This window comes from Pristiophorus japonicus, chromosome 3 (assembly GCF_044704955.1).
Source record: "Pristiophorus japonicus isolate sPriJap1 chromosome 3, sPriJap1.hap1, whole genome shotgun sequence".
In the NCBI taxonomy this organism is placed as follows: domain Eukaryota; kingdom Metazoa; phylum Chordata; class Chondrichthyes; family Pristiophoridae; genus Pristiophorus; species Pristiophorus japonicus.
In genome coordinates, this window is record NC_091979.1 from 293471411 (window position 1) to 293496318 (window position 24908).

The following is a 24908-nucleotide window of genomic DNA, read 5'->3' on the forward strand; positions in this document are numbered from 1 at the left end:
AGGGACAGTGAACCGACTTCCCCTGTGGATTGTCCCCGGAGACCCCCCAGCACTGCTGGGGAGAAGCTGGCTGGCAAAACTAAACTGGAAATGGGATGATGTCCATGCCATGTCATTAGAGGAACGGACCTCCTGCTCAACAGTTATAAAACGATTTGAACATCTCTTTCAGCCAGGTGTGGGCACTTTCAAAGGGGCCAAAGTCAAAATCTACATCATACAGGATGCTAGACCAGTCCATCACAAGGCCAGAGCTGTACCCTATGTGATGAGAGAAAAGATTGAACACGAACTAGACAGCCTTCTGCGGGAAGGCATTATATCACCTGTGGAATTTATTGACTGGGCAAGTTCCATCGTCCCAGTCATGACGCCTGATGGATCCGTACGAATCTGTGGGGACTACAAATCTACCATAAACAGAGTCTCCCTACAGGACCAGTACCCGCTGTCCAGAGCGGAGGACTTATTTGCCACATTGGCTGGAGGTAAGCTTTTCTCAAATTAGACCTCACATCTGTGTATATGACGCAAGAATTGACCGAGGAATCCAAGCTACTCACCACCAGCAACACACATCGAGGCCTTTTCATGTACAATCGATGCCCATTCAGCATCAGGTCGGCAGCTGCCATATTCCAGCGCAACATGGAGAGTCTGCTGAAGTCCATCCCGGGGACAGTTGTATTTCAAGATGACATACTTATCACAGGCAGGGACACCGACTCCCATCTCCGTAATTTGGAGGAAGTACTAAAGCTGTTGGATCGGGTAGGCCTATGAGTCAAGAAATCCAAGTGCCTGTTTCTCGCACCCGAGGTTGAATTTTTGGGCAGAAGGATTGCCACTGATGGCCCAACAGGGTCCAAAACAGAAGCAATTCGCCTGGCACCCAGGCCCCGGAATGTCTCAGAACTGCGTGCCTTTCTCGGGCTACTCAATTACTTTGGGAACTTTATGCAGAACTTAAGCACGCTGCTGGAGCCTCTTCACGTGCTACTCAGGAAGGGGTGCGATTGGTTTTGGGGGGACGTCCAGGAACGCGCCTTCAATAAGGCACGCAACCTTCTGTGTTCCAACAATGTTTTGACTTTCTTTGATCCAGGTAAAAAGCTAGTTCTCACATGCGATGCATCAGCGTATGGGGTCGGGTGCGTTTTGCAACATGTCAATAGTGCGGGCAAATTACAACCCATAGCTTATGCCTCCAGGTCACTTTCGCAGGCGGAGCGCGGGTACAGAATGGTAGAGAAGGAGGCGCTCGCGTGCGTGTATGTGTCAAAAAGATGCACCAATATCTTTTCTGGGCCAAGTTCGCATTAGAAACCGACCAAAAGCCTCTCACATCCCTCCTATCCGAGAGCAAGGCAATAAACGCCAACGCCTCGGCGCGAATTCAACGGTGGGCACTCATGCTGGCGTCCTACGACTATACCATAAGGCACAGACCAGGCACAGACAACTGTGCCGATGCGTTCAGCAGGCTACTCCTGGCGACCACGGAAGGGTCTGACGAACAGGACTGTGAGATAGTCATCGCAATCAAGGCCTTTGAGTCCACAGGTTCGCCCATGACGGCTCGCCAAATCAGAGCCTGGACGGCCAGCGACCCACATTATCTTTAGTAAAAAGATGTGTCCTAACCGGTGACTGGGCAGAGGCTTGCGATGCCTGCCCCGAGGAATTAAAATCCTTTCACAGGCGCATGCATGAGCTATCACTACAAGCAGACTGTCTGATGTGGGGCAGCCGAGTAGTCATGCCTCTGCGAGGCAGAGAGGCATTTGTCCGGGAGCTCCACAGCGAGCACCCGGGGATCGTTCTCATGAAGGCCATAGCCAGATCCCACGTCTGGTGGCCTGGTAGCCTGGTATTGACGCAGAATTGGAGCTCTGCATCCGAAGGTGCACCATTTTTGTGCCCAACTCAGCAATGCCCCCAGGGAGGCTCCACTGAGCCCCTGGCCCTGGCCTACCAAACCGTGGTCGCGGGTGCACGTAGACTATGCGGGCCCATTCATGGGCAAAATGTTCCTCGTAGTTGTAGATGCATTTTCAAAGTGGATCGAATGCACCATTTTAAACTCGAGCACAACCTCCACCACTGTGGAGAGCCTCGCAACCATGTTTGCAACGCATGGAATCCCTGACATATTGGTCAGTGACAATTGTCCGTGCTTCACCAGCGCAGAATTCCAAGACTTACGGCATAAATCACGTCAAGACAGCACCGTTCGAGCCGGCCTCCAACGGCCAGGCGGAGAGAGCAGTGCAAATAATTAAACAAGGCATGCTTAAAATCCAAGGTCCCACGCTGCAGGGTCGCCTGTCGCGACTGCTGCTGGCATACAGATCTCGTCCGCACTCATTGACTGGGAACCCCCCCTTGCAACTGTTGATGAAAAGGACTTTAAAAACTAGGCTCTCATTAATCCTCCCAGACATGCACGAAATCGTTGAGGCAAAGCGCCGTAAGCTGACTGAGTACCATGACAGAAATTCGAGGGGGAGTTGGAATGAGATAGGGGACAAAGTGTTTGTACTAAACTATGGCAGGGGTCCCAAATGGCTTGCAGGGACAGTAACGGGCAAGGAAGGAAACAGGCTACTGGTAGTACAAATGGACAATGGCAAAACCTGCCGGAGGCATGTAGACCAAGTCAAAAGCAGATTTACCAACAACACTGCGGAACCAGAGGCAGACTACAATGTGGAACTCGCACCACATTTGGTGGACAGACAGAGGGAACAACCTGAGGAAAGGGCAATCCCAACAGACAGCCCAGGCGAGTCAACAACAACCACACCAATCGAAACAGACAGCCCAGGCGAGATACCAGCAACCACACCCAAAGAAAAACAGACACCAAGGCAAACAACTGAACCACAACTCAGACGCTCCACGTGAGAGTGTAGACCATCTGAAAGACTGAACCTATAAAGACAATAAGACCTTGGGGGAGGGTGATGTCATGTATCTTACATTATTATATATAACTGTATCCTAACATGCTTATACATGACTGTAATAAAATATGGCCTGTAACTACCAGCATACCTTACCACCAGGGGTGCACTTGCAAGAGAGAGGTATATAAGCAGAGGTCTCAGGCAAGTGAAGCATTCCAGAGCTGTGAAATAAAGGTGCAGGTCCAGAGTGACCTTGACTTCACTACATGCCTCATGTGAATCTGTACTGAGGGGACAGGACTTTACAGAAACGAACCAGGTAGCCACCCCCAAAGGAGCGGGGTGCTACAGCACCGGAGGGGACTTTCCCCTGACAGTGTGGGACTCGAACCCGCCTCTAGTCAGGACACTCCGGGTCCGGCGGTGCAGACCGACCTATTACCGACCTCGCTGGACACCCAGCGGAAGAAGAAAAAAGAAAGAAGGCTGGAATTAACCTGGCCACCCGGAGATGGGTGGCAGATGTACACATATAGTGATGTGAATTTAAGAATGTTTAGCAATATGAATTTAAGTATGTTTGGTGAATAAATTTAGAGTAGTGTAAGATTGTCTGTGTAATGATAAGTATATATGTATTGGTTAACTGGGGTAAGGAAAAGAATCTACATGTGCAGCTGTTAAAAGAGGCATAGGCCGGGTAATACCCGGGAGTAAGAAGAATCTACCGGTATGGCTATTAAGGAAGCACCGGTGAGATTAACAAGCAAAACGACAGTGAGATAAAGTTAAAAGCAGACATCAGTCCACAAGGAACTGAATAAGACAGCCAGTCAATTAAAGACTATGAGCCCAAGTTGGAACTCGGTCACCTTTGTCAAGCCAGAGAGTTTTCTCAGGGCTAGACAATCTGTTTTATGTGCCCCTACAGGAAAGAGAACAGTATGGAAAGGATCTTGTTCCTGCTTGCCCTGATAGGGATGAGCAGCAGCGACCGAGGAGATGTGGAAGAATCCCTCATTTACGGGTGTTCAGGAGGGAAAGCACCGATCGTAACCGTTGGGGGTGGCCCCCGAGACGTGTAAGAACTCGCCGTTTACGCCCACAAGGGAAGATGGCCAGGGTGGCTGGGATCTAATTCTACCCGCTATTCCAGCCAGGAAGGTTTTACCTATGGGAGGCCTCACTTCCAAGCCCCCAGATGCGGATCATCGCTGCCCAAGTCAGTGTTACAGAGGGAAAGCGTGTGTGTTTGACTTGCAAAGGGAACATTCCGCTGGGAAGTTGGTGGTGGCTCAGAAAACTCAGCAAGGACGCATAGGACCAAGAATCGGACTGGGAAAGACTCAGTAATGATACGTACCGCACCATCACGGGGAGGAGTAAAAGTGTCTTGGGACAAATGGTGGGAATCGAACAAGGAATTTACGTTTGCATGTGGGGATCAGAAAGTATTTGTCCCGCAGGCATACATATCGCCTTCGCCAGGCAATGGCAAGGTGAAGGGAAAGGGATGGGGTGGGATTCTAGCCTACACGGGTGCGCGGTCCCACACGCCCCACTCCCAATTAACGCCACCGAACTAAGAGCACACATTAAGAAACCCATGCCCACAACCCCGCCAATATGCACAGTAATAGAAACGTTTAAAATTCTGATGGGTTTAGACAGGTTAGATGCAGGAAGAATGTTCCCAATGTTGGGGAAGTCCAGAACCAGGGGTCACAGTCTAAGGATAAGGGGTAAGCCATTTAGAACCGAGATGAGGAGAAACTTCTTCACCCAGAGAGTGGTGAACCTGTGGAATTCTCTACCACAGAAAGTTGTTGAGGCCAATTCACTAAATATATTCAAAAAGGAGTTAGATGTAGTCCTTACTACTCGGGGGATCAAGGGGTATGGCGAGAAAGCAGGAATGGGGTACTGAAGTTGCATGTTCAGCCATGAACTCATTGAATGGCGGTGCAGGCTCGAAGGGCCGAATGGCCTACTCCTGCATCTATTTTCTATGTCTATGTTTCTATGTCCTACCAGCACCAAGGGACCTGGAAATGGATTAGTATTGGTACCGAGCGAAAAGGTGTTATATCAGGGGGCACATTATGCAGTAGCTTCAGTAATATTAAACCTTACCGAGGTGCACCTACCTGCATGGTGTCCGAAGGATACAGAGCTGCTATACCAGGCCCTACTCAGAGATATGTTCAAGAAATTTTATGAGTTAGACTTTGGAAATGTAGACAAAGCAGACCTATACACCCTAAACGCTAGGGACACCATGGGCTCAGGGAGACCTAGAAGGGGAATCATAAACGACATTTTCACTACCTATAATACAACATCCTCTGTAATAAATAGCCTAGATAAATAGAACTGCAAACACAGATAAACAGTTTAAAGACCCAATTGAGAAAAATCCTGAAACAGGAGAACACCGTAGTAGGATCAGAACTACACGAGGACCATCCATTTAAAAGAAATAATGGCTGAACTGGAAAAACATGCACAGACAGTGAATGCACTCATACGGGAGGATAGAAAGGCTTCGTGTCATGTATTCAACCTGCATTGTAACCCATGTATAATCTGACCTAAGTTGTACACTGTGAGACCAATGACCACTAGGTGGTGAACTTGTGGGAGACACTCCTAACCTGGACCTTCAGGTATAAAAGGAGAAGCTCCACCCACTTTCATCACTTGAGTGCTAAGGAATAAAGGATAGGTCACAGACTGACCTTCTCTCAAGCACGGGCCTCGTGTGCATTTATACTGCATAGTAAGGACGTATCAATGGCGACGAGAAACTGGGATTTAAACCACGCGAGCATGGCCACTAGCAGAACAGACGAGAGGTACTGTGTTAAGGAATGGTTGGGACAGAGATTCAACATTGTTAAAGCAGCACACAGTTCTCCAGGCAGACAAGGGCAATCGGGCATGCCCCAACATGTAGTCGAACCCAGAGGGGGAGTTCGACAGAGACAATGGCAAACTGAACGGCGATTCACGCCATTGCAAGGGACAATGCGGCCAGTAATGGGCCCATCAACACCTGTTAATGGCGCACTTGGGCAGGCAGGGACAATCAACTGGCAAGGGACCTTTTGTTTCTAACAACAGCTCATGTTGGAGGTGTGGTGGCACACACTCAGCCGGAGTTTGCAGAGATGAGCAAAATACCTGCAGAAATTGCAGAAATGAAAGTGGGTGGAGCTTCCCCTTTTATACCTGAAGGTCCAGGTTTGGAGTGTCTCCCACAAGTTTACCACCTAGTGGTCATTGGTCTCACAGTGTACAACTTAGGTCAGATTATACATGGGTTACAATGCTGGTTGAATATATGAATAGAGACCCACTATTGTCTCTAGTCAAGAAATGTATCCTGAATAGGGACTGGGCAGCCACGTACAGGGCATGCCCTGAGGAATTTAAACCATTTCACAGGCGCAGGGATGAACTCTCGATTCAGGCCGATTGCCTACTGTGGGGAAACCGCGAAGTCATGCCCCAGATGGGCAGAGAGGTGTTCATCAGAGAACTCCACAATGAGCACCCGGGCATTGTCATAATGAAGGCAATTGCCAGGTCATACGTTTGGTGGCCAGGGATAGACGCAGATCTGGAACTTTGTGTTCGCAGGTGCAACACGTGTGCCCAGCTGGGCAATGTGCCCAGGGAAGCCCCCCTTAGCCGCTGGCCATGGCCCACCAAGCCTTGGTCACGCATCCATGTGGACTACGCAGGTCCTTTCATGGGAAAAATGTTTTTGATTGTAGTAGACGCCTACTCCAAATGGATCGAGTGTGACATTTTAAATTCAAGCACATCATCTGCCACGGTAGAAAGTCTATGGGCAATATACCGGACATCTTGGTCAGTGACAATGGCCCATGCTTCACAAGCACTGAAGCATGGGCTTCACCAGGACTTCACCAGGACTTCATGGCAGGCAATGGAATTAACCATGTCAGAACGGCACCGTTCAAGCCGGGCTCAAACAGCCAGGCAGAACGAGCAGTACAGATAATCAAACAGGGGATGCTCAGAATCCAAGGGGGTTCCCTACAAAGCCGCTTATCACACTTCCTGTTGGCGTACAGACCCCGACCACACTCGCTCACAGGGGTTACACCCGCAGAGCTGCTAATGAAAAGGACACTCAAAACCCGGTTATCCCTTATACACCCCACCATGAAAAAAATTGTCGAGAGCAGGTGCCAGTCACAATATGACTACCATGACAGAAATGCGAGGGTGCGATGTATTGATGTAAATGACCCTGTTTTTGTCCTCAACTATGCTGCAGGGCCCAAATGGCTTGCAGGCACTGTGATTGCCAAAGAGGGAAATAGGATTCTGGTAGTTATGGACAATGGACAAATCTGCCGCAAACATGTGGATCAAACAAAAAGGAGGTTCAGTAACCCCATAGAAGAAGCAGAGGAAGAACACGATATAGAGTTCACTCCACCACAGGTGACCGAACAGCGGAACCAAAGGGAGGAGAGCCCAGTCACTGTGGGCAGTCCGGATAGGCCTGAGGCACCGCAAACAGCAGACACTCAGGCCAGCGGCCAACAACCGGCGCCTCAACTCAGGTGCTCTACAAGAGAGCGTAAACCACCAGAGAGAATCAACCTGTGATCCCAATAAGACTTTGGGGGGGAGGTGATGTCATGTATTCAACCAGCATTGTAACCCATGTATAATCTAACCTTAAGTTGTACACTGTGAGACCAATGACCACTAGGTGGTGAACTTGTGGGAGACACTCCTAACCTGGACCTTCAGGTATAAAAGGGGAAGCTCCACCCATTTTCATCACTTGAGTGCTAAGGAATAAAGGATAGGTCACAGACTGACCTTCTCTCAAGCATGGGCTTCGTGTGCATTTATACTGTATAGTAAGGACGTATCACTTCGGACCAGGCTGCACAGAACGAGGTGTGCATATTATATGGGGCATGGTTGTTGGGCGAGGGCCGCAACAACCTGGAGGATTTAAAACAAGGTGTAGTCCCCTCTTGGATCAGGAACAAGCACCTCGCAGCCCTCCACCCATACAGCAATTCACTAAGCCCGTGCCAGCTCCGCCTAGCCTCTGAAGCCTACCCTGTCCCAGTAGACTGTGGGAAATCTAACCACACCATTATGGGAATAGTACTAAGGATGCCGGTCATGGGTGGGACAGCCCGACCCGCACCGGTATTCAGTTATTGGAGTTATTCAGGGAGGTGCACACATCCGTTTCGCAGCGGTCCCACCCTATGTCATAAAGTGAGAACACGCTGTAACGGGTACTGACCTCTCCAGGTGCCGGAGCCGGGGTGCACACGTAATATTGTGTCCCCAGTACTTGAGTGCCCATTCGAAGTCAGTGTGGGTTTAAAGCTGCTGGCGTACAGCCTATTAACTGCACCATGGAGGTAATGGCACAAGACCATGTCCCTGCACAGGTAGCATACATAGGGGGTGGGACATATTGTGTCACCACCAGTGCGCCCCACTTCTGGTGTCCGGTAAGTGTCAGCAGTTTTTGCTTCGATCCTGAGGCATCAGTTCAAGTGGCCCAGGAACGGATTGTCCCCATTCCCGAACCCTCCACTGTCCACCTCACTGTGAAGGAAAACATTACAAACCTGCAGGATTATGTTGTACATTTTGACTATGCAATTCCCCCTCTACCCGAACATCTTACCGCTCTGCTAAAAGCCTTAATTATCTCACAAAAACACTTCTATACTCTAGAACAAAAAACAATTGAGATAGGGAAAAAGATTCTCGAGATCACAATTCCGCCTTGGTGGGACCTTTTCATTAATATAGAAGTCCCAGTCTGGATCAGAATCGCTTCCCACACTTTAGTTATCTGCCAACTCGCGATTATTCTTTACTTGTGGTGTCTCACTTGACGAGTGAAATGCAGAGGCCGTCAGGTCAGGCACTAAAGGGTGCTGAATGCTCCTTGGTCGAACTTGGGAATCGCGCAGGGACGGGTGACACATACTCCCATGTTTCGTTTGTGTTTGATTTTACCTGCTGTAAACCGCAAAATATCGAGTGTTGTAAGAGTGTTACTTAACACGTTTTGACTATGTACCTTTATTTTACTGAACTTAAAAATGTGTTTAACTATGGACCTTTATGTTACTTGAGAATGTGTTTTGACTATGTGCTTTTACTTTACTTTACTTAAAGTTGTGTTTGACTGTATACCGTTATTTTACTGTGAAAAAATGAGTAAAAGAGGGACATCATATCCCCTCTTCGCTATAACCGAACTGTAACGACTGTATTCGCCTGTAAATTGCTTTGCATTTCAACGGGGGATGCAGGTAATGTTTAGAGCTAGTGTAAATACAGGGAAGGTTGACTCTCAGGAGCAGGAATTTTGCTTACCTTGATTGACACTCAAGAGTGTGGAGTGTCAACAGGGGGGACTGGAGGAGATGAAAAATTCACAAGAACCCCCCCCCGCCAACCACAGTGTTTGGGCTCATTTGAATGGGAATTTAATTTGGGACTATCTACCGAAAAGTCTGGAACTCTAAAGTGCTTACGGAAGAAACTACAAACTTTAATAGAATTTGTGGGTGGGCCTAAGGAACTAGCAGGAGACAGCTTGAGTGTGAGGCTACTTGGGTGTGAGGACTAAGTTAACCTGTCTGGAGGAATGAGTATTCAAGAATCCTTCTCCACAAGAGACATTAACATCACAAAATCACCCAGAGATAGCTACCCATCAACATGGGTCTGGAAAACCATTTCAGCATATACATCACAAAGAGGCCCAATCCAGCCTGTATGCGAAAAACTAAGCGCAAAAGGACATTGCAATTACCAAACTAATATTTCCATCAGGAAACAGTTTTCAAACATCAATTCACCCAAGACATATCAACTTTTAACGAGCCCGCCAAATATTACAAAGAGCCAAGCCCGCCAAATTTATACAAAGGATTTTGAACTGATTTGGCGCCAAGATTAGAACCCCTGACATCGTATAACTGGCCCCTGTTTTCAACAGAGGTTAGGTTGCTAAGTAGCTAAAAGACTGCTACTACCTCAGATGACATACTTGGCTATACAACCAAGACCACGTTTGTGTCATCACGACAAGGAGAGAAACCAACGCGACAGTTGTAAACTAACTTCTCCAGCCTCGAAGTCCTGAAGTCCTGAAGGAAGGAAGAACATCACCATCGTGGCAGCAACTGACCATAGTCAATGTGGTATCAATGGAAAACCACCGCGATCGACCAAACCTCCAAGGGAAAAAAACTGAAGAATCGAAAAGTTTCCACTCTACAATCTAATCCTGACCTACCAATGGGTAAAACATTAATAAAGACTGTAGAAACCTATTTCTAACCAAAGAAAACGGGTACTTACCCCATAGATCCAAAACGTACCTTACCGCATCAGCGGACTCAACCCAACTGAAGATTGCGCAGCAAGAAGTCCTCTCCGACGTTCGGGGTACGGCAAGCAGACACTACCGCATCCAGCGAACCCCGAAACTGCAATCTACCGTTAACTGACAAAAGGATTGGTAAGCATAGTCCCTGCCTGTCCTGGAGTCCAACCTAGCTAGAATTAGGTATTGGGAAGTGGGAGGTATAATTTTACTGTAACCCCCTTTGAATATGTGATGTATTGTTCTCTGTTAGAGTCATTATAAACTATTGTAACCCCCTCTGAGTGTGTAAGGTATTGTTCTTTAATAAGTTTGAATACGTTTTGACATTGTACTTTCTTATTAGAGTAATTATAAGTTTGTAATTTCTTGATTGTAATAAAATCAAAGTTATTTTGCATCAAACCAGTGTCCTTTGCACATTGTCACATCCCCCACATAAATCCAGAGTCTAGAACCCAAGGGAGTGGGAACGATTCAAACCGCTCAAGTTGGTCAGAAGGGAACCTGACCCCTTCATAGAGACCACCCTCTTACACATATTCCCTGGGAGATACCATTACACTTTCATATTGCAGAAGTCCAGGAGACAAAGGAGACAAAGGGTACCCCCTTCAAGCCTGGCTGATGACACCTCTGAGAAACCCTACCAATGAACATCAAGAGTGCTATATTCATTGAGCAAGCCATCGGCATGCTCAAGATGGGCTTCAAGTGCCTGGGCAGGTATGGAGGTGCCCTTCAGAATTCACTGGCGATAATTGTGGTGTGCTGCGTTCTGCACAACATAGCGCAACAGCTATCTAGACCTGTAGGAGGAACAAGCCACTCAGTAATTTTCATCTGATGAGGACAAGCAGGAGAAAGATGAAGATGGGGCCCCAATGCCAGACCAGCCAACACATTGCTGCTCGGGATTCCAGGGATGCCCCAATAGCTTGAAGGTTTAGTTTAGTCATTCACATTGTACCAATGTAACCAGCACATACCCTGCCCCCTCCCTCTGCACCCACACTGACACATCCACCCATTGTAAATGCACCAATTGTATCATGTCTTCACATTCATCACCAAGCAACTGAAAGCCTGAGTTGGAACTCACCAGGCAAGAATGGTGAACATGGGTAAGTGGTGCAAATTAATACATTTTATGTGAATAAATAAATAAAATTTACTAACACAATATTTTCATAAACACCCATGTGCATTCCCTAATGATTTACATAGCTTTTCGTTTTCTTTCCCTACCACTCCTACATGGTGCAACTCCTGTGGCTTCAGCAGAGGTAGAGGCAGACTGCTCTGATCCCTGCTCTGACTCCTGAGATGCTTACAGCTGATGACCTCTGGGTGTTGGAGCCAGTTAGAGCCCAGTCAAAGACTGCTCCGCCTGCACCAAAGTAGGAACAGACTTGGCCATTAGGAAAGAAGGCAACCTGTCGAGTACTGATTAGCTGAGGGCGGGGGTGCAGGATTTGGGGGGTGGGGGTGGAAAGGCAACAGATGAGACGTAGCAATGCTTCGAGTGGAGTTCTCACTTCTATGTCCCCTTTCGCCATCATCCCTCTCCTGGGCCAGTGGCAGGCACATCACTCCTACCTTTCTGCGGGAGAGCAGCTTGGAGCAGATTAGTAACGCCTTGTCAGGCCACGGCCAATGTATCTATTACCCTGTTTAAGGCAGCAGAAATGTTGGCATCCATAGTTTGCACGCCCATCGTCAGGGTGTGCAGAGACTAATTAGTGTGCTATGCAGGTACAGCCAGTGATCAGGAAGGCCAATGGAATATTGGCTTTTATTGCAAAGGGGATGGAGTATAAAAGCAGGGAAGTCTTGCTACAGTTGTACAGGGTATTGGTGAGGCCACACCTAGAATACTGGGTGCAGTTTTGGTTTTCATATTTACGAAAGGATATACTTGCTTTGGAGGCAATTCAGAGAAGGTTCACAAGGTGGATTTCGGCGATGAGGAGGTTGACTTATGAGGAAAGGTTGAGTAGGTTGGGTCTCTACTCATTGGAATTCAGAAGAATGAGAGGTGATATTATTGAAACATATAAGATACTGAGGGGGCTCGACAAGGTAGATGCAGAAAGGATATTTCCCTTCGTGGGAGAATCTAGAACTAGGGAGCATAGTTTCAGAATAAGGGGTCGCCCATTTAAAACTGAGATGAGGAGGAATTTCTTCTCTCAGAGGGTTGTAAATCTGTGGAATTGTATACCCTAGAGAGCTGTGGAAGCTGTGTCATTGAATATATTTAAGGTGGGGATAGGCCGATTTTTGAATGATAAAGGAGTGAAGGGTTATGGGGACCGGGCATGGAAGTGGAGCTGAGCCCAAGAACAGATCAGCCATGATCTTATTGAATGGCAGAGCAGGCTCAAGGGGCCAAATGACCTACTCCTGCTTCTATTTCTATGTTCTTATGTTCTTATACTCCAGTTGATGCCGAACCTGTGTTTTATACAGGTTCATCATAATTCCCATGCTTTTGTACACTATACCTCTATTCATAAAGCCCAGGATCCCATAAGCTTTTTTAACCGCTTTCTCAATCTGCCCTGCCACCTTCAATGATTTGTGCACATATACCCCTAGGTCTTTATGTTCATGCATTTCCTTTAGGATTTTACCTTTTAGTTTATATTTCCTCTCCTCATTCTTTCTACCAAAATGTATCACTTCACATTTTTTGTGTTAAATTTCATCTGTCATGTGTACGCCCAATCCACCAGCCTGTCTATGTTCTCTTAAAGTATAAAACTATCTGTTCATTATACTTCCAAGTTTTGTGTCATCTGCAAATTTTGAAATTGTGCCCTGTACACCCACATCCAAGTCATTACTATATATATCAAGAAAATCAGTGGTCCTAGTACCAACCCTTGGGGAATACCTTCATCTGAAAAACAAATGTTCACCACTACTTCTGTTTCCTGTCACTTAGCCAATTTCGTATCCATGCCACCACTGAGCCTTTTATCCTTTTAGAGTGGAAGCCTTCCTCGATTTCGAGGGACTGCCTATGTTGATGATGATATTCTATGGGCTTCAACTTTGCTGGCAAACATATTATGTGGCACTTTGTCGAACGCCTTTTGGAAATACATGTACATGTCAACCACATTGCCTTCATCAACCCTCTCTGTTATCTCATTAAAAAACTCAATCAAGTTGGTTAAACATGATTTGCCTTCAACAAATCCGTGCTGGCTTTCCTTAATTAATCCACACTTGTCCAGAGTGACTGTTAATTTTGTCCATGATTATTGTTTCTAAAAGCTTCCCCCAGTACCTAGGTTAAACAGTCTGGCTCATAGTTCCTGGGTTTACCTTTACACCCTTTTTTGAACAAGGGTGTAACATTTGCAATTCTCCAGTCTCTGGCACCATCCCCATTTCTAAGGAAGATTGGAAGATTATGGCCAGTATCTCTGCAATTTCTTCCTTCACTTCCCTCAGCATCCTGGGATGCATCCCATCTGGTCCTGGTGACTTATCTACTTTAAGTACAGCCAGCCTTTCTAGTACCTCGTCTTTATCAATTCTTATCATATCCAGTAGCTCCTCTGCCTCCTTGTTTACTATGTCTATGGCAGTATCTTCTTCCTTGGTAGAGACAGATGCAAAGTACTCATTTAGTACCTCAGCCATATCCTCTGCTTCCATGCGTAGATCTCCTTCTTGGTCTTTAATCAGCCCCACTCCTCCTCTTACTACCCGTTTACTATTTATATGCCTATAGAAGAGTCTTGGATTAACTTTTATGTTAGCTGCCATTCTATTCTCATACCTTCTCTTTGCCCCTGTTATTTTCTCTTTCACTTCTCCTCTGAACTTTCTGTATTTAGCCTGATTCTCAGATGTATTCTTGACCTGACATCTGTCATAAGCACTCTTTTTCTGCTTCATCTTACTCTTTCGTCATCCAGTGAGCTCTGAATTTTGTTGCCCTACTTTTCCTTCTAGTGGGAATGTACCTCGACTGTACTCGAAGTATTTCCTCTTTAAAGGCAGTCCATTGTTCCACTACAGTTTTGCCTGCGAATCTTTGATTCCAATTTACACGGGCCAGATCCGTTCTCATCCCACTGAAATTTGCCTTCCTTCAATTAAGTATTTTTCCTCTAGATTGCTCCCTGTCCTTTTCCATAGTTAATCTAAACCTTATGATACTATGATCACTGGGAGGAAAATATAGCTTTCACAAACTACACAATTTGTTAATAGCAAACTATGGGCTAGACTTTTCCTAAAGCCCCCCCCCCCCCAACTGCCCAATTGCTGTCCAGAAAGACTGCTAAGATTCTGCAAATAACGCTGGCGAAAATTTCCATAAAAAAGGTAAAAAATACCGCTCGGCGACAAAATGGATTTTACATCAAGATTCTCGGTGGTTTCTCGGCGGTTAAAGGCGAAACTAGGTAAAATGGGCGGTTCTTACCAGAATGGACGGTAAGTACTTAAAATTTAGTCCAAGGTTGCGGTTGGGCCTAGGGAGGGGGGAAAACTCAAAAAATATTTTTTCAATTAAACAAAAAATAAAAAGTTATAACACATTCTCAAGACGCTTTTTAATGTAATCACCGTTATAGAATTTTAAAAATAATGATTAAAAAAACCTTTAACTTCCCTTTCTCTGCAGGGTACTCACCTATTTTCGTGGCGGTTTCTTCAGCGGTGCATATCGGTCCCCATTGAGGCAAAGCTTGGATCGTAGCAGTTTTCTCGGCGGTGCACACAGATGTATGTGGGTGGTTTGCTCCCAGCAGTATTTTCAAAATGTTGGCGGAAATCTTTAGGCAATAAAGAGAAAACTTTCGCCGGGCGGTTTTTCACCAAAAAATAGCTGCACCGCCATGAAAACCACCGAAAATGAAGGCGAAAGTCTAGCCCAAAGCCTCTTAGAATGACCAAAGTTTTAAACATAAAAATGACTTCTACTACTAGGATCATGATTTTTCCTAAAAATGATTTAATAATTATAAAATATTTTAGGTTATAGTCCTTCTTCAGTGATATTTTCAATGTTCTGCTGGAAGAAATATTAAACAACGCTTTTGTACTAAATAACTCTTAATTAATTTCATAATATGACCGCTTACTTTTTCTATCAGGAGCTGGCTGACATCTTTTTCTTGCCTCTGTTGATAATTGTCATGAAGCTGCATAAGCTTCACTGCCAGAACATGTTCTAAGCTAAATAAAGGATGATGAACAAAATGCAAATTTGCAATATTGATGTCCAGCTGGTAGATTTGAGAAATCTCCCTAAAATGACCAGCAATATCATTTGCTAGCTTGCTCACTATTGCCTATAAAAAAAATAAGAACACAAAACAGAATAAACAGGAATGCTAAACATAAAAGTAATCAGTTATCATATTAAGCAATGGTTCTATAGGGCCTAAAGTAATCAAAATGTCAATAGCCTAAGTGTGCAGAAGTTTCCTGTGAGGTGTTAGCTTGGTTCAGTTGGTAGCACTGTTGCCCGAATTATAAAGTTGTGAGGTCAAGCCCCACTCCAGGGGATAGATTTTAACTATCGGGTGGGCAAGCAGCAAAGCGTGAAGGGCTGCCACCTGATCCTGCCAGCAGGGGGCCCGATCCATTTCCGAGTTCCAAGCACCAAATGAAACTCTTTTGAGTCCAAGCACCAAATGAATGGCCTGCTGCAGCTCTCAGCTGGCGCAATATTAGGAACCCATAGGCTAACCCGACCAACAGGGAGGTAGGTACAGGTATATGGGGTGCCAATCATTGAGGGTTTGAGGCATTGTCCCACATTATTCTTGTGGAGTCTGGAGGAGCACCACAATCCTCCAGTGGTGTGCTCTTCATGACGACCACAGAAATAATTTGAAACTTATTTTTTTGATGCCTCTTCTGCAATACTGCCCAGTAAAACTTAAAAAGAAAGTTCAGAGCACATGCTCCAATGGCGGCCCTGGCAAAGACCTGTCTTATGGATTTGTGTGCCACGAATAATGAGATCCTGCAAATATCTCCAGCAGAGCCCTGGAAAAATCCAGAGGCAAAAAAGGGCAGTGCTGACTTTGACAGCCACTGGTAAAGTGAGGCCACCAGATCCAGTTGACAGCTGGTCTTGTTCCAGCAGCCTGCTCCAAAATGTAGATGATACCTCCAAAATTTTAAAGAAACCTCCAAGTGTGCAAAGTTACCTCTCAGCACAAGTGCAGTGAACAAAACCTTTTCCACAAGCAGGTGAGAAAGCAACTGTGAGTGCTGAGTATTTGATGGCATATTTCCTTGACATGGCTTCAACCTCCTCGATTATCATTGTATTTTATTTTTATTCATTCATGGGATGTGGGCGTCGCTGGCAAGGTGAGCATTTATTGCTCATCTCTAATTGCCCTCGAGAAGGTAGTAGTGAACCACCTTCTTGAACCGCTGCAGTTCGTGTGATGAAGTTATTCTCACAGTGCTGTAAGGTAGGGAGTTCCAGGATTTTGACCCAGCAACAATAAAGAATGGTGATATATTTCCAAGTCAGGAGGGTGATTGACTTGGAGGGGATGTCGGAGGTGCTGGTGATCCCATGCACCTGCTGCCCTTGTTCTTCTAGATAGAGGTCGCACGTTTGAGAGGTGGTGTTGAACAAGCCTTGGTGAAGTTTCTGCAGTGCATCTTGTAGGTGGTGCACACTGCAGTCATGGTGCGCCAGTAATGAAGGAATTGAATGCTTAAGGTGGTGGATGGGGTGCCAATCAAGTGGGCTGCTTTATTCTGGATGGTGTCAGGCTTCTTGAGTGTTGTTGGAGCTACACTCATCCAGACAAATGGAGGAAATTCCTTCACACTCCTGACTTGTGCCTTGTAGATGGTGGTAAGGCTTTGTGGAGTCAGGTGAGACACTCGCCGCAGAATACCCAGCCTCTGACCTGCTCTTGTAGCCACAATATTCATGGGGCTACAGGAGCAGTGCTACAAGAGTATTTATGTGGATGTTGATGGTTGAGGATTCAATGATGGTAATGTCATTGACTGTCAAGTGGAGGTGGTTAGACTCTCTCTGATGATGGTAATGCAAGGACCATCAACAGGTCGGGATCAAAGGAGCGGCATGTGGAGTCCCGACCCAGCATTCGGTGAGGCGGCCCCAACCTGCAAGGACCATCAGACCATTGAGGATGGGGATGTTCATGGAGTGTTCTCCTCCCATTAGTTATTTAACTATCCACCACCATTCACAAACGAATGGAGCAGGACTGCAAAGCTTTGATCTGATCTACAGGTTGTGGGATCGCTTTGCTCTGTCTATAGCATGCTGTTTCCACTGTTTAGCATGTATGTAGTCCTGTGTTGTAGCTTCACCAGGTTGACATTTCATTTTTAGGTATGCCTGATGCTGTTCCTGGCATGCTTTTTGTTGCGTATGCAATAACTCAATAGGCTTAGTACCGTGAACTCCATCAGGGGCGACCTGACTCTACTTTATTAGCTCTCAAAGTGAGGATTAAACATGGAGACTTTCTTTATATACAAGGGTTGCATATGTGTGTCTGTGGCCCAATGGCCTCCGACGGTTGCTCCCCCTGATGGCAGGTAAACCCAGGCATACATACATTACATCATTCACCCCAAGGTTTTGGTATCAGTCCTATTTACAAATTGAGACGGTCCGGGGTTTTCCACTCCCTAGTTGATCGTCTCAGTTCAATTCCAGATCTGGGTGAGCTCTCCAAATCATTCATGATTGAGGCTGGGTAACCGATCTGATGAGTGTGTGGCAGTGTCCATGTCGGGGATTGAAGGTCCAGATTCATTTACAACAGCAGGGTCTTCTGATGGCTGAATATGAATTGGTTGGTCATTGATGGTGTCTTCTTTAAGCTGTTCCGGTTCGTCTGTGTGCCGCAATTTTGTCTGATCAATGTGCCTCCTGCATGTTTGCCCATTAATGAGCCTGACAATAAGCACCCTGTTACCTTCCTTGGCTGCAATAGTGCCAGTGACCCACTTGGGGCCTTGACCATAATTTAACACAAGATCATTAATAGAGATGTCGCATGACACAGCAGTGCGATCATGATACCATTGCTGATATTGACGTCTGTTTTCGACGTGATCGTTAAGATCAGGGTGGACAAGCGAGAGCCTGTCTTGAGACCTCTCTTCATCAACAGTTCAGCAGGGGGGATCCCGGTAAGCGTGTGGGGTCTCGTCCTGTAATTAAGCAGTATGCGTGACAAGCGAGTCTGCAAAGAACCGTGAGTTATGCATTTCAGGCTCTGCTTGATGGTTTGGACGGCCCGCTCCGCTTGACCATTGGACACGAGTTTGAATGGTGCTAACCTTATGTGCTTGATACCATTGAGTCTCATAAACTTTTGAAACCAAACTCGTGAAGCATGATCTGTTGTCGCTCACAACGATGTCGGGCAGACCATGAGTGGCGAACATAGCACGAAGGCTTTCAATGGTCGCTGTGGATGTGCTGGATGACATGATTACACATTCTATCCATCTGGAATATGCATCCACCACTACCAAAAAAATTTTGCCCAGGAAAGGACCCCCATAGTTGATGTGGATCTTCGACCATGGTTTGGATGGCCACGACGATAGACTCAGCGGAGATTCCACTGGTGCTTTGCTTAACTGCATGCAAGTGTTGGACTGATACACACATGACTCCAAATCAGAGTCAATGCCAGGCCACCAAACGTGAGACCTGGCAACGGCTTTCATCATCACAATACCGGATGGGTACTGTGTAAATCCCGTACAAATCTCTCTTTGCCTTTCTTGGGCATAACAAAACGATTACCCCATAGCAAACAATTAGATTGAATGGATTTTTGCGATGGTTGTAAGGTTTGGTCTCATCACACACTTCCATGGGAATGGCCGACAAATCACCACTAAGGACACAACGTTTTACAACCGATAAGATCGGATCCTGGCTGGTCCAGGTCCTAACTTGTTGAGCGGTTACAGGCAACCCTTCACTCTCAAAGGCATCCATGACCAACATTAGGTCTGCGGGCTGTGGCGTTTCCACCTCCGGCGTGGGCAATGGTAAATGGCTCAATGCATCGGCACAATTCTCAGTACCAGGTCTATGGCGAATGACATAATCATAGGCAGATAATGTCAGCGCCCACTTCTGGATGCGGGTCGACATGCGTTGGTATTGATACCTCTATGCTCTGAAAACAAAGATATGAGCGGCTTGTGATCGGTTTCAAGCTCGAAACGAAGTCCAAACAGATACTGGTATATCTTTTTGACCCCATATATGCAGGTTTCTTTCTCTACCATGCTCTTTCCGCTTTAGACATGCTTCTCGATGCGTACGCAACGGGTTGTAGTTTGCCCAACTCATTGGATTGTTGGAGCACACAACCAACCCCATGTCATAGAGCGTCACAGGCCAATACTAAAGGCTTGCACGGGTCATAATGTACCAGCAATTTGTTGGAACAAAGCAAATTTCTAGCCTTCTCGAAGGCCCTGTCTTGAGATACACCCCAAACCCAGTTGTCGTCTTTTCTGAGCAGCATGTGCAGTGGCTCTAATAATGTGCTCAATTTAGGTAAGAAATTATCGAAGTAGTTGAGAAGACCAAGGAACGAACATAACTCCATCACATTCTGGGATCTGGGTGCATTTTTGATAGCCTCTGTGTTCGAGTCTGTAGGCCTGATGCTGTCTGCAGCAATCTTCCTTCCTAGAAATTCGACTCCCAGTGCCATAAAGGCACACTTTGAACGTTTCAGTCTGAGCCCCACTTTGTCCAGACGACGTAGAATCTCTTCCAAGTTGTGCAGGTGTTCGGCAGTGTCACGACCTGTGACCAGAATGTCGTCTTGGAGCATTACGGTTCTAGGGATGGACTTCAGTAAACTCTCCATGTTTCTCTGAAATATGGCTGCAGCCGAGCGAATTCCGAAAGGACACCTGTTGTAAATGAACAGCCCTTTATGCATATTGATGCACGTAAGTTTCTTCGACGATTCGACAAGCTCCTGTATAGGCCGACGTCAGATCCAATTTGGTGAACGACTTTCCCCCGGCCAGCGCTGCAAACAGGCCATCAGTCTTTGGTAATGGGTACTGATCCTGTTTCAAAACTCGGTTGATCGTAACCTTGTAGTTTCCACAAATCCTGACAGTGCCATCACTCTTCAGCACAGGAACAATGGGACTAGCCCATTCATTAAATTCGACCGGTGAAATGATCCCTTCACGTTGGAGTCTGTCCAGTTCGATTTCGACCTTCTCCCTCATCATGTACGGAACTGCCCAGGACAGGTCTTGCATCCGAGTCCAGGTGGATCTGTGGTTCAATTTTAGCACTTGAGCACACGAAGTGTCATCCACCAATGACAAAGCTTTAATATCGTTCCAGTTCCACTTAATTTTTTCAAGCCAGCTCCTGCCGAACAGCATTGGACCATTGCCTGGAACGATATATTCAAGAGGGAGTTAGATATGGCCCTTACGGCTAAGGGGATCAAGGGGTATGGAAAGAAAACAGGAAAGGGATACTGAGGGAATGATCAGCCATGATCTTATTGAATGGTGGTGCAGGCTCGAAGAGCCGAATGGCCTACTCCTGCACCTATTTTCTATGTTTCTATGACCCACAGCAATAGATCAGGAACTGCCCCATTGTCCAGGTGGTTCAATTTTACTTCAATCATTATCGATTGGCTCTTTGTCAGGAACGAATGTACACTATACACTTCCTTCTCGGGTATCTCAGGTTGCATTGCCGGATCTGTTCCGGATCAGTCGTCATCATCCACATGGTGTGTCGCAGCACACTTGCTGAGCTGCGGACACGTCCGCTGAAGGTGCCCCATTTTCACACAGCCTCTACAAATATACTGTCTGAAACGGCACTGATGAGGCCGATGATTGCCCCCACAACGCCAACAGGGTGAAATCGGATTCGTGCCCAAAGGCGGACTTCAAGCAACTACAGGTTTTGCAAACACAGTTGGGTAGGCCCTGTCAGCTGCAGTTCTGCCAACCGATGACACAATCTGGTGCACGGTACTTGCCGTGGAGTTCCGACTCTGCGAGGATATCTGCTTTGTACTATCGACCGTGGTCAGGCAAGCCTAGGCAATCGTGATGGCTCTGCTCAGATCCAGCGTCTCCGCAGCCAGCAGCTTCTGCAGGATCACCTTGTGGTTTATGCCTATTACAAAGACATCACGCAGCATGTTTTCCAACGCGGTTCCAAACTTACATGGCCCAGCGAGACGTCTCCGGTTGGCAACAAATTCTGCCACGTCCTGGACCTCAGAACGAACATGCTTGTAAAAGCGATATCTCGAGATAATGATGCCTTCTTTAGGTTTGAGATGGTCCTGAATCAGAGCACACAATTCCTCATAGGCCTTTTCCATTGGACGTGCAGTGAGAACAGATTCTTTATGGGGCCATAGATTTTTGGACCACAAACCATGAGGAAAACCACCCTGCGTCATCCATCTTGTTGGCCACGATGTACTGATCGAGGCAATCTGTAAAATCCTCCCAGTCTTCTCCCTCCACGAATCGCTCCAGGATTCCAATGGTGCTCATTTGTTTTTTGTGTGCGGGAAAGTTCGTATTGTGCCTCGTCGGCAAATGTTGCGTATGCAATAACTCAATAGGTTTAGTACCGTGAACTCAATTAGGTGCGACCTGACTCTACTTTATTAGCTCTCAAAGTGAGGATTAAACATGGAGGCTTTCTTTATATACAAGGGCTGCATATGTGTGGCCCAATGACCTTCGACAGTCGCTCCCCCTGGTGGCAGGTAAACCCAGGCATATATACATTATACTCTTCTATACTCCTCATTGAACCAGGTTGGTCCTCTGGCTTGATGGTGTCAGTAGAGTGAGGAATATGCTGAGCCAAGAGGTTACAGATTGTGGTGGAATACAATTCTGTTGCTGCTGATGGCCTAGTTTTGAGCTGCTAGATCTATTCTGAATCTTTCCCATTTAGCATGGTGGTAGTGTCATGCAACACGATGAAGAGTATCGTCAGTGTGAAGATGAGACTTCATCTCTACAAGGACTGTGCAATGGTCACTGCTACCAATACTGTCATGGACAGATGCATCTGCGACAGGTAGTTTAGCGAGAATTAGGTCAAGTAGGTTTTTGCCTCGTATTGTTTCTCTCACCAACTGCCGCAAGCCCAGTCTGGCAGCTATGTCCTTCACGACTCGGCCAGCTCGGTCAGTAATGGTGCTACCAAGCCATTCTTGGTGAAGGACATTGAAGTTCCCCACCCAGACAACGTTCTGTGCCCTTGCTACCCTCAGTGCTTCTTTCAAGTGGTGTTCAACATGATGCATCAGCTTTTTAAAAATTTATTCGTAGGATGTGGGCGCCCCTGGGAAACCCAGCATTTATGATCCATCCCAAATTGTCCTCGAGAAGGTAGTGGTGACAACTGAGTGGTTTGCTAGGCCATTTCAGAGGGCAGTTAAGAGTCAACCACATTGCTGCGGGTCTGGAGTCATATATAGGCCAGACTGGATAAGGTCTGCAGATTTTCTTCCCCTAGAACCAGAAGGGTTTTTATGACAATCCGCAATTTTCATTCTCACCATTATTGATCCTCGCTTTTTATTCTAGATTTATTTAATTCATTGAATTTAAATTCCCCAGCTGCCATGGTGGGATTTGAACTCTTATATCAGGATAATTAGTCCAGGCCTCTGGATTACTTGTCCAGTAACATTACCACAAAGCTACCTTTCCCATTAGCTGAGGGATGACTGTATTGGTAATCAGCAAGAGACTTCCTTGCCCATGTTTGACTTATGCCATAAGACTTCTTGGATCCAGAGCCAATGTTGAGGACTCCCAGGGCCACTCCTTTCTGATTGTATCCCACTGTGCTGCCACCTCTGGTGGGTCTGTATGCCATTGGGACAGGACATATCCAAGGATGGTGATGGAGGAGTCTGGGTCGTTGGCTGAAAGATATGATTCTGTCAGTATGATTTTGTCACACTGTTACTTGACTAGTCTGCGGGACATCTCTCCCAATTTTACACAAGAGGAGGACTGGGTTGGGTGTGTGCCTTTGTAGTGTCCGGTGCCTAAGTTGATGCTGGGCAGTCCGTCCGGTTTTAGTCCTAGTATACTTCTTTGTAGCAGTTTGGTACATTGAGTGGCTTGCTAGGCCATTTCAGAGGGCAGTCAGAAGTCAACCATATTGCTGTGGGTCTGAAGTCACATATAGGCCAGACCAGATAAGAGCAGCAGATTTTCTTCTCTAAAGGACATTTTACCACAATCCAGTAGTTTCATGGTCACCATTACTAATACTAGCTTTTTATTCCAAATTTATTTAATTAACTGAATTTAAATTCCCAGCTGCCGTGGTGGGATTTGAACTCATGTCTCTGGATCATTAGTCCAGTCCTCTGGATTACCACTTTGCTACCGTACCCTATGAAGAGATGGTGAAAAAGCCTAAATAATTTCATGCTTACATGTCTTTCTTTATTGCAATGTAAAATGTTTCAAGGACATATTATTAGCTACAAACTAGCAGAAAGCAAATTAAATGCTAACATCCTAACAATATAAATGAGTCTGTTAAGCAGCACACATCAATAATTTAAGTTTAAAAATGTATTATTTTTGTTTTGAGAAACATTAAAAGTATCCAAAGGCCAGTGGAGGAATTTTGGGAAATACTGCTTTATCTGAAGTCAGCAGAATATAGCAGAAAATGGTCAAACAATGCAATGGAGCAAATAAGTCACGCCCAAAAAATTCAGAAGCAGATCTAGCCCAGGAGCAGAGGTAGTGTAAGGAAAAGTCCACGTAACATCAGAAAAAGCAGAATTCAGTCCAGGATCTGGCGGCAGAAGCAGAGAGTGCATTTAGAAGAAAGCGGTACAGTAGTTAAAATGGAACAGTTTTATTTACTACTTGTTTCCTGACCCATGGCAATTTCAACACCATTGTTTTGTCAGGCAGCCAAAGCGCCAGCCAGAATCAGGGTCCTATGGCATAATTCGGATCCTGATGACAATTTAACCGTTGACTGAGGGGGCAACCACCGCAGTTGAACTGCTCGCTGAAATCTGGCCTGCAAGAATACACCTTGTAAGGGTAAGTGCTAAACTTTCTTTTGTGGGGTCAGGAGCAGGAGTGCTCCTCTGGGTCCCACAAGGAAAGTCTGGGCTTCTTGTGTCCCGGGTTCCGCCCTTTCCATCCGCAATACCCTGCAGAACCTCCAACCCCCACAACTTATCTGAGTGCCGTGGGTAGCCACTGGGTCGCCCAATCATCACCTTCTAGGAGCCAGACAGCTACTGCTTTCCACCCATTTTGGATGTAAATGAGGCCCACAACCACTGTCACGTGGGCCACCTGCTTGTTCAAGTGGCTTCCCATCTGGGAGTTAGATTTCCCATTTTTGGGTATACATTAGATATTTTTAGTGTTCACTGTCACCAGTTACTTTAGTAAGCAGACACCACGTTCCCTACAATCAAGAGTATACCTTTACTACCAAACATCTAGTTAGATAATAACAAGGCCCAGGAGCCATAACAATAAGACATTTCGTTCTGTGT

General features: G+C 46.2%; 1 protein-coding gene across 1 annotated transcript in view; it reads right to left on the reverse strand.

Annotated features, from left to right (window-relative positions):
• The window catches only part of LOC139255875 (protein CC2D2B-like), a 558271-nt gene that overhangs the window by 340448 nt on the left and 192915 nt on the right, over window positions 1-24908 (reverse strand). The window contains exon 12 of the mRNA XM_070874046.1: window positions 15438-15647. Within this exon, the coding sequence (XP_070730147.1) occupies window positions 15438-15647 (210 nt within the window). The remainder of the gene's footprint in view (window positions 1-15437; window positions 15648-24908) is intronic.